Below are 11,048 nucleotides of genomic sequence, written 5' to 3'. Positions count from 1 at the left end.
CCAGTTGTCTAATGCAAAAGAGAGGGCACAGGGTTAGCCTAGACTGAAATTCCTGGGCTGCTGAAAATCAAAGATTCAGACTGCAAGAAGCTCCGCTCAACTTTTATCCTTCTGTGAGAGAGAAACAGGGCTCTCTGCAAAGCACCTCCATTTCTCACAAAGAAAATAAGTCCTCCCTCTTTTGTAGGCATTATGCCAAACTGAAATGAATGGCTCTACCTCCTGTCATACTGCTCCTTTCAAACAGCTTATCAGTATCTCTAACCTTGGTCATTACGACTGCTGTTTGCTTCAGAAGAGGTGTTTGATGGAATCGTAGCCCCCTACAAGCATTACACAGGGTCCTAACCCACATGCTGTGGCGTTTGCTTCTGCACCTTCTGAGGTGAGCAAGGACTTCAGGGCTCAGCCTCGGCATGTCAGGGCTTTATCTAGGCTTGAAAATGATTCACTTTGTCTTCCAACACTGGCAGTAAAAGCAATACCAGAGAGATATATTTAATTGCTTTAAAAGTTGGTAGGATTAAGGGCATAAAGATAATTAATAGTTGTTAAAAAGCGCTTTTCAGCTTTTCTTCTCCTGGACCTTTTGATATGTAAATAAGATGTGAAATCCATTATATTAGATTTACTGTGTAACTTTCCCTTTGATATCTGCCTATCCATCTTTAAAAAGCACAAGCATTACCATCACACTGGTAAAGGGCTGCCTACTAGACTGAAGTAAAAGCCAACTGGAAAGTCAGAAAGGTTTTCATTTAACAAGTTCCTTCTCTTTCTTTCACTCCTGGGAAGAAAGGACTTCTCAGACACATGCAGTAAGGTTTAGCTCAGAAATAACCTGCTGTAGGTGACTGACTAGATTCTGTGTTTGTTATTGGGAAAAACACCCAACCATGTAGATTTCAGGAGTTCGGAAGGAACACTCTTCATTCCCCATTTTGACCTATGTCCAATTTTTTTCCTGGCAACAGGGTTTTGGAGTCAACATTAATTGGGTAAAATGGAATAGGGATGTGAGTGTCAAAATGTGCACAAGATTTAGAATAAATTATCTTGCCCTGAATTCTCTACTCTGTCATGGATTTGAGCTTTCATTTCTAGTATCTGAGCTACATGGCATTGCAGGCAACCTGTACATACGCCAGGTGGAGGACTCAACCCAGTGCTGTCACAGAGAGAAAGCACCAAATCCAGAAAAATCAACTGAAGGTAACTGAAATGTCTCTTGCTTTAGCTCCCATCTTTCAACACATCCTTCTCATTCCACCTCTGACATCTAATGCAATTTAGACTCCTTTCGGAATACATGAGTGATGCAATGAGACAGAAGAGAGTTTGAGTAATAGGTAGTTTCTATTAATAAAAGAGAATCTAATTTATCTGCCCTACTCGCTGTCTCTAAACGTGATCCATGGACTTAGTTCAGTTCATGAACTGCCATTCACATGATTAGAAAGCCTCCCAGGAAGTTTCTGAATCCTTTGTGGGTATTCTCAGATAATGGCTTGCAAGCCCACCTTCCTGAAGCACCTGTGATGACTGGGAATATGGGAAAATAAAGAGATTACTTGGGAGAGCTTGTATTTCACAGAATCACAGAATGGCTTAGGATGGAAGGGACCTCTGGAGGTCATCTGGTCCGAACTCTTCTCCTGTCATTGGGCACCACATTTGGGATCCTGGTTGAGATCCTATTCCTTTTGTGCACTCTCACAAATATTTCTTTGTGTTAACCCACTTTTTTGGCCATGGGATGGTAAGACTTACTGTTGCCTGTAGCTTTCTTGAAACTCACAGGGATTCCTCTTGAGTATAAGGGATTCGAGTGGAGTGTGTCTCAAGTCTGATATTCCACTTAGTGTCATAATGTTATTTTCAGCCAGTGACAAGTGCTGAATCTGAGGTATTTTTGGCAGCTGTTTGAAGGATGTAAAGTAGTTTTTATTGACATTTAGTTCTCTGCATCTGTAAAGTACAAAGCATGTAACATCACTGACCACGTTCATAGTAGTACATACCTGTAAGCCAAGCATGGCATCTTAGAGTTTCCAATGAGAGGTACAACAATTTGATTCGTAGGGACCTGTTTTCACACTTTTTTATTTATGTGCTATTTTTGCTAACCAAGGTCTGCAAGATAATATCCTTATACTCTGTTCTCTCAGCTTTCTTTATATTGTACAATAGATACATCATTACTCCTGTTCCCTGTATTAGAGCTTTGGATTTACCTAGCCACAAGACATCAGAATAGCAATAGACCCACTGTAAAAATATAGTTGTAATGGTTGCACCTGGCCTCTCTGCTCGGGTCATGTTCAACCATCTCTTTGTACACATTCTTTCAGTGTTTAACAAGTCCCTTTTAGGAAATATATCACTGAACTTGAGAAGACTCATGAATTATCCACCAGGAATAAAGGGGACGTCATCTTACCTCCTTACTGAATATTTTCAACTCGGGTATAACATGAACTCAGAATAGAAATATACTGATGGATTCTCAATATAACAACTCCCAAAATATCATATTTTGGCAGTTTGCAAGAGTCTGCTTCAGCCATTACTTACGTAAATAACAGTTTTTATTTCTATGATATCAAAAATATATATATAAGCAGAACATTTTGTCTACCTTGGCAACCGTATGGCACTTAGGTCTGTCAAGGAATTGTCCACCAACCACAGTTTTTCCACACGAATTAATCTTTGGAGAATCCTCCTGAAGTTTTCTACCTGGTAAAGATCACCCAGGTCCTGAAATGAGAGGTTCAGCTCCTGGGGAGAGAAAAGTAATAGAAATTACTTACATTTTTTTCTTGCTTTCTAGTAACTACATTATTAAATCTTTTCAATGTCAGAATTAGTTAAAAGGTGAATCGATTTTATTATGCTACTCTTCCACCGATTAAAAACAAATGGTGGTGCCAAATTTGCCTTTGAATCATAGTGATGCACTGCACAGTGCAATGAAAGTAAGGGTCACCTAAAGTGGTAATGGTACAAAAAGCTGGAGTTTTGCCAATCAGATAGCAGTTATCTGTGTGGGGCCGCAGATGGGAGTGTTTCCTGAACTCCAGCTCTCTCTATCGTCATCTGATCCACTGGTCTCCTTCCTCCACCCACTCTCCAACAGTCTTTTCCATAACTTCCCATTTTCTTTGCTTCATTATTTTTGTATTTTCTCCCACGTGTTCTTTGATGCCAGAAAACATCTCTCAAGCATGTGAACTTTTCTTCCAGCCTCCTCCTTCCTCTTTGATTGGGGATGCCTGTGTGTGCTGGGTGGACAAAGCAGGACTAAGTGATCATGGCTTAAAGGTAAGTTCCTACATGGCTTCCTCCTTGATCTTGGAGGTCATCACTTATTCCTGGTGAGAACCTGCAATGATGTGGTACCTCCAGCCAAAAGAATTGCATAAGCTGGTATGAGGACAGAGGAGGAGAACTGAAATTGAACTACACCATTCTCTAACATTTGCTTATCATCATTTTTTGAGGAAGGTACTAAGAGAAGGCAAAGAATTTCACTAGTTTTATACGCCCAAGCACAAATGAGGCTTCATCAAAAGATAGGAGCTAACTCTTCTCACTGGGTCAGAACTCAAATTACAACATATTCCAGTGTTCCTTCCAGCTTGTAAAAACCTTCTGGTTTAAAGTGTCATGGTACCAACCTGAGCTTTAAAACTACTAACTGGAAGGAGCAGCCAGTGCATTATTTATTTGGCTTATTTACAATCACACTACAAAGAATTAATGAGAAAGTTTTACAGCACAGTTTTCCCAGTTCTCTTGAAGTTTCTTTTGCCACTTCTCTGTGTCAGTTACTAGTTTCCTTTTTTTCAACGTATGTTCTTCTCCTCTGAAAAACAGCTCTTCTTCTGAAGGCCCTGCTCAGAAAAAAAAAGATTTACAATAATGGATGTGATATAGAACTGGCATTTAGCTACTTGCTGAAAGATTATATATATGGCTGGGATGATATCTGAAATGAGGGAATATATATAGTATTAAAGGTGCGTAGGTTTCCAGGCTTCAATGAAGTAAATTATTGTGAAGATGTTCTACCATTTCTGGGCCCATTATTCAGCAAGCAATTTAAGGTCATGATGATTTGGTACATGGTTAGTAAGTGACATTTCTTCTACAGCTCAGAAAAAAAGGTTTTTTTCCTAAATGGTTGCGCACAAGCATCTGAGTTCTAAAATACTGTTTCTATATATTCTATCATATTTTTAAGTAAGATTATATAACAGAGATGCACTTATCCTTCAACTGTCCTGAGCAAGAGATACGTTTCTAACTTGCCAGTCACTGACAACAGCTGCAACTTGGCCTAATATCCTCATCTAAAACTCATTTGTATTAAGAACAACACGTGCTGAAGACTTCAAGTCAGTGGGTCTACTGAAATGCTTACAGCTATGAACATCTTTACATTTCTAACAAAAGAAAGGACAGCATGGCTCTGGCTAATGTGCATACACCAGGTTTTAAAATCCATCTTTCATTCCTCTTTCTTGAGCACACCTTCAGATTGTAATTGGGCCAATTAGGCCTTAGAGTAAAGTATATGTCACTGTTAGCAGGACTGGACTTCACTCTTGGTTTCTTGTTTGGTATATGCCTTTAGCATTTTGAACAGTATTTAAATGTTAATGAACTTTTGGGAGAGGTGGTAAACACCAGAATACTTAAATTTTTTAAATTCTGGCTTTTGTTTCCTGTTTTCAGAGTTACAAAGAGTATTTTCATAGTAATTTTAAAAAAGTAAGGATGTACAATATAGAGTGAAATCCTGTCCCTTTTTAAAACAGTGCTGAGCTCCATGGTTTCATCTATAACATTTACCAGCACACTTCCAGAATAAATAGAGATGAGGCATAAACATAAATATGTCTTTTTGTTCCTTACCTTTTCTCACTCGGGGACAGTGAAGCTGATTTCCTTGAACATCATGTTCCTCTATGTCATGCCAGCTCAGATACTTGAAGGAATCAGAAGGAAGCTTAAAAAAAGCACACACACACACACAAAATAAATACAAAGAAATAAAAGAGTCAGTTAAGGGGTTTTTTTTAGGTTTTTCGCATTATATTTTCTTATATTTGTGGCCTTGTTACAGTATCAACAATATTCATACATGTTTACACTGTCTTCTACCTTAATGGTGAACAGCAAAATGATGTATGGAAGTGACTACAACAGCATGCATTTGTACATGCATATGCATGTAAACACATCTATGGATCATCTTACATACAAAATATCCTGCATGCAAATGAGACATTAAATCTATACAGAGAAAACGTGCCAGTCAAGAACATGAGGTTTCTGCCCATTTTGCCTTTCCACTAAAACATGTTCTGTAATTTCCAGGGCATTTTCCCCTCAAGTTACAGCTGAGCAATGTACATATCCAGAAGCTGGTAGATGCTGTAGAGATTCAGCCAAAGCTGACACCATAGCATCTAATCTTATTTGTAATCTGATCTAGTTTTGGAAGATAAAAGGTCTCCTTGCATTAACATAATAAACTTCAAAGCTGAGGAAGAGATTTCAGCCTTAATTACCCTTTGTCAGTCTCTCATCTATAAACTTGTCATCAGACCGGTACACCAAACACTTACTGGGGAAGGCAGCCCGGAGTCCCAGTTCTGCCTGATGAATCCTGTGCTTGGTGATAAAACCGGTGGAATAATATCTGTATCACTCAGGATGGAGCAGCAGGCTGAATAGGATTTACAGAATTTCTGATTGCTTGTAGTCAGACCTGAGGAACTAGAGAGGAGTTGTTAAACCAGTAATTGATTCTGTTCAAAGAAATGCAAAATATTTTATAATACTAGAAAATACAGATTAGCAAGGGTAGGACACATCACCAGATGAGAGCCTCACGATCCTGTCAAACCATAGTTACAGCACTCACCTGCAGTCCCTTAGTGGGACCTCTCATGTAAATACCATTTCATACATACAGGAGGCTTTCATGGATATGTCCAAACATTAGGCAGAGGAACTTACTGGAGGTTTGTCAGAAAAACAGCCTGGGAGATAATGAAGAACTGAACCTGTTCAGTAACATGGTACGTCCCCTTCTCTCCTGAATAGCCCTGTCATATATCCAGGTTGTATGAAAAGATAACTCAGCTGCACAGTTATTTTAATCCCTTAAGTATGTTTCAGTGGAGTATCAAAGTTCCTAAGAGGAGCTGAACTTTGTTTAATAGAGTCTTGAAGTCATGTGCTTGTGAGCTTTGCCAGCTCATTGCCCAAGAACACTTCCAAAGTACATTTTATATACCCCAAATGGTGTAATTTCTCCAATTGTGCTTCACAGATATTGAATAATTTGCGGACTGGCAGATACAATTTAGAAATTTACCATGGAATACTTCAGAAAAATAATTTTAACTTAGTAAGTGTGTGCATACAGCACTATAATTTGACTTTCACTGTACCAGCTCAGTGAGAGCTTGCCAGAAAGTATCAGCTGTCAGAAAGCATCATTAAAACAATTATAGTCAGGAGCAGAAATGGAGAATAAAAATGCTGTTTTAAAATGGTCTAGTGAGGATGGTAATGAAAGTTTCATATTTAGTGTTAAAGACAAGCTAGATCGCATATCGGTTAAAATTTAGGATTACAGACTTATTGGAAAATAATCATGAAGAGACGTACTCTGTTGACCTTCTAAGATTGTTATGCCTCTTCAAACATTATCAAAACCAAATATTACTTCTAGCCTGGAAGTGCCTACCGGCTGTAGAGGAAAGTACTGACATATGGAATTACTCCTCCCTTCCTGTTTTACGATTTTTATTTTTTTTTAATGCAATCAAAGCTGTCACAATAAACCATAGGTGACTTAAAAGCTGAGTATGCTCAGCATTTCTGAAAATAACGGTTATTTACTTAGGCATTTTTAGAGGCTGTCTTGAGGCAAACAGACCATTTTCAGATGTGTGTGCTGCTACAAGTCAGCAGGCATTCACACACAGCAACTCTGTGAAAAGAAGATTTAGCTTTGGTCAATGTGAAAAAATAAAAGAAAAGAGACAAAAAGTGCCGGGAACTCTTGCCTAGAATTGTCCTGGTATTTACTTTGCTTCCTTATGCATTAAATGAGGTCATATCGGAAAAAAAGATATAAAAATGCTTTTATATTCAAGGAAAAGATCTGTTATTCTTCTAAGTTATGGAAAAAATTATTAAGACGTATTCAAATAACTGTTTATAATTGTGAGACTTTTCAAAACCTTCCTCTCACCTAGAAAATGCCTCCTCTGCTGAGACATGAATATACGCTGCCAGTCCCTTGAAATGTGGGCTAAAACATTTTAGCTGGATGATTTCTATTCTGATATTTTGGCAGAAACCCACTCGCTAAATTCTGTACCAGTGATAGAAAATAAAACATAAAATTCCAGAATCAATATGTGATAGATAACACTTCTCAAGTCAGGTGGGTAGTGAGATTTCTATTGGAAAGAGTGACAGAAGGAAGCGTTTTTCATCTCCAAACTGCCTGAGTTTAATAAGCACCAGCTGGACCCTAACAATGTGTCACAGGATTTTGCAGAAGGAGCGAGTGCAACACCGCTTTTCTCTCTCTTGCTTTGTTTTCCCGATCATTTTGCTGTAAAATTGACATAAAAGAAATTGCAATGAATGAGGCAGGATGCAATTCCAAACAATTACAGATCACACAATACATGAAAGTAACAAAATTTTCTGCCTTGATTGTGAGGCCCTTCGGCTGGATATGAATCTCCAATGACACCTCTGGGAGCAGCACACTAGATTATGTCAAGCATTAGGGAAAAAAATTAGATTCATGATGTCTGTCCAGGCTGACTCATTTCCTCTCACTTTGCCTGCAGTGAGAAATTGGTGGCTATCATAAATCATAGATCTAAATTCTTATGAGAGAGGAATTAATTTCAGTAATGGAAACCCTCTGTGGCAATAACCTTTCTCCATTCCTCTCTCTTCTTGGGGTTTGGGGTAGGGGGGTCAGCATCTATGATGTCTTTTAAGCAGAGATACTTAGCTATATTTTAAGAATCCTATAAAATGGGATTGGAAATGAAAAATAAATTAGTAAGGGGGGAAAAACCTTGTATGTGACCAACTTCTAATTCCTGAGGCTGCTGGTGTCATCAGTATGGTTTGGCCACTGATATCCAATCTGCACACAAAATTTCAGAATAATCAAGTAAACATTAAACATCTAAAACCTTGACCTGGATGAAATATGATTATTCTCACCTAGCTGGAGTTGCCAGCCTGCAAATTGTCTCGACTCTGTCTACAGTTAGTGGAGGCAAGTGGGTATGTCCAGATATTTTCAGCTGGAGTCTGCTCTGCCTACACAAGGACTATCATAAGGAGGACTATCATGACATAAGTCATGACTATCTCTGTGTTCTTTATACTTCATTGGTGGAAGTCAGAGTGGAAAATGCAGTGACTGAAATACTTTGTGAACTGTGCAGAATGAGTAGAGAACGGCTACTGCTTTTTTCAAAACATGATTTATGAGATATCACACTATACTTTCAAACATCGTGCACTCCTATAGGCTTAACTAATAAAAGTCACAGATATCAAGATGTCAGTGTCAGTCCTGCCAGTGAACTGGGTCTGCCTCTCCTCCCACTGAAATCTTAGCAAAATTTTCATAGGCAATAAAATATTGGGAATGTTCTCACTGCGATGGAAGTACATTTGAGTCCAGCTGACTTTAAGGGTAGAATACATTAAAAGCCCATGAAACGCTTTGATGAGCTATAGATGTGCTGCTTCTGAAGCTATGCCAGTGAAAGATATTCTGAGTGAAAAATATCCCTCCTGTGTATTATTTTAGGCTTTTGGCCTTTAAGAAAAGGCTGTCAGTCAAAAGACTTTTCTCCTGACACAACTGGCAGCCTTGATACGGAAACATTTTAGACGCTGGAGCACATGTTCAGCTTTGCCTCGTGAAAAACAGCAAATGGCAAGCTCGGCAGATGAGCAGTCGAGACAAGGCAGGCTATAAGCGAACACTTGCAATTGGGATTTGGAAGGCTTTTGTCCCGGTGTTTTGAGCAGTTGTGGGGTCTGGCCTAGCCTCCAGGAGCGTTAATCCCAGTTGCTTCCCAGGACTCAGCGGCTCCGAGTAGGCCTAGCTTTCACTGAACCCTGCCTACTTGCCATTTAAACCTGAAATGCCCTTGCTCCAAGAACCAGGGCTGCTTATTCTATCTTGTAGGGACATCCAGAGTGGGAATTGTTCCGGTGACTGCTATGGCTTAACCTCCAGAGAGCAGCAGGATGGAAGGCGTTGGGCTCCTGTGCAGCTGACCCCAGTGAAGCCTTCTCAGGCTGCTACTTAACAGCAAAGTGCTTCGAGACCTTTTAGTCCTACAACTATACAAGTGAAAAACACGGATCCCTCTAAAGGATTAAAATCTGCCGAATTTTAAGATCATCTTTAAGAAAAATAAAATTAAAAAGGGTGATAAACTCTCCCAAAGTGAACAGTTCTTATACCCAGGTAAGAGCCACCGACTTCGCATAAGCTCTGACAGAGCTGGTTATGGATCTGTGCAAACCACTCGCGCAAATAGCTAGCTGTGTGCCTGCATGATGCAGACACCCAGTTATTTGTGTTGTCTCAGCCAATTGCACATGCCAAAGCTGATCAACAGAAATGAACTGCAGGGTTAACTTACAAATGCAATTTGTAAAGGTATTTAAAAGCCAGGAAACTCAGACTTCAGGCTGTGCTTTGTTCAAAATGCACACAATTTACTGCGATGTAGCAGGTGTTGCTTGTTTGCAAAGGTTTATTATGAGAACCCTCTGAACTTAGAAGAGAAGAGGACTTGGACATAGTGTTTTCATGCTCTATTGCCCTTCAATTACTTTTATAGGGGTTTTATGAGACATTATCTCGCATTCTGAAGCAGTTCATCTGAGCATAATTTAGTGACAAACACACGTGTAAGTTACGGATCCAATGCATCCTTGCTGCTAACTCAATCATCAATTATCTTGCTTTACGCATCATGAAGTTGCCCCCCCAAAAGACATAATTAACATAATTAGTTCTTATCGACACAATTATACATTCCTAGTATATTAACTAGTATTCCGTGCAGCTCTTCATGGATCTAACTTGCCAAAATACAAATCCCACACCTCAATGTGCCTGTTGCACATTTTAATAATAAATCGTACACCTTTGTTGAGACACCTTCTGTCTTTCAGTAATCAGCCCATGACACCAAGAAAAAACAAAACAAAACCATTTTTTCCTGTTTTCACTGCACAACAATCTCCATCAGCAACGCAGGTTGGCACACTTAAAAAAGACACTCGATCCTGTAACACTATCTTTGTTGTCAAAGCATGTTGAGCCGGCAGTGCAATGACTGCAGGTACTTCTCTCCTTTCACCCTCCTACCTTTCAGACATGTCTTGCTGCTGCATGAAATCCTCACATCGTGCAGAAGGCCATTTGTCTACAGCCCACGCTTATCTTCCCATCTCTTCCCCTGTACAGAGAGGTGGTTCGACATCCTTGGAAGAGAGGTGACTCGTCAGGATCCTGGCCAGGGCCGTAGGGATTCAGAGTCTCCAGGACAACCCTGTCAGCTCACAACGCAGCGGCGTTAGGAGCGATTGTCACCGATCCCGTAAGCACATCAAGCAAATCCCTCTGCTGGTGTAGCTGGTATCAGTGAGCTGCCCGTCCTTCCCTGAGGTGGCTGCAGGTAGGTGGGTGATACCTGCTGCCAGACACGTGGTCACCCTGCTCAATCGCCGTGACTGCTCATTTCTGACTTACTTTCACGGTTTTGCCCATTTGAACTTTAGCTTGCCTTTGCTTAAAACATCCCTTCCTTCATTAATATCTGTTAAAAAGCTTATTAAGTAATCCAAGAACTTTGGATGAAAACAAAATAGATGCTTGTAGAGTCTGATATTTTAAGTAACATACATCAAGGGCCTTTATGAGCATCTCTTTGCTCTGTTGAATGTCCTTGCACCATTGA

General features: G+C 39.7%; 1 protein-coding gene across 1 annotated transcript in view; it reads right to left on the bottom strand.

Moving 5' to 3' along the window:
* The window catches only part of LOC113844528 (uncharacterized), a 30,139-nt gene extending 19,379 nt beyond the window's left edge, over window positions 1-10,760 (bottom strand). The window contains exons 1-6 of the mRNA XM_072042269.1: window positions 10,457-10,760; window positions 5,637-5,787; window positions 4,921-5,014; window positions 3,778-3,896; window positions 2,639-2,781; window positions 1,771-1,968 (exon numbers count right to left, since the gene is read on the bottom strand). Of these exons, the coding sequence (XP_071898370.1) occupies window positions 1,771-1,968; window positions 2,639-2,781; window positions 3,778-3,896; window positions 4,921-5,014; window positions 5,637-5,787; window positions 10,457-10,482 (731 nt within the window). The 5' untranslated portion in view covers window positions 10,483-10,760. The remainder of the gene's footprint in view (window positions 1-1,770; window positions 1,969-2,638; window positions 2,782-3,777; window positions 3,897-4,920; window positions 5,015-5,636; window positions 5,788-10,456) is intronic.
* Window positions 10,761-11,048: the final 288 nt, after the last annotated feature.

The sequence above is a fragment of the Anas platyrhynchos genome, chromosome 9 (genome assembly GCF_047663525.1).
Source record: "Anas platyrhynchos isolate ZD024472 breed Pekin duck chromosome 9, IASCAAS_PekinDuck_T2T, whole genome shotgun sequence".
In the NCBI taxonomy this organism is placed as follows: Eukaryota; Metazoa; Chordata; class Aves; order Anseriformes; family Anatidae; genus Anas; species Anas platyrhynchos.
Note: the sequence above shows the minus strand (reverse complement) of the source record. Positions and strands in the feature narration are given on the sequence as shown.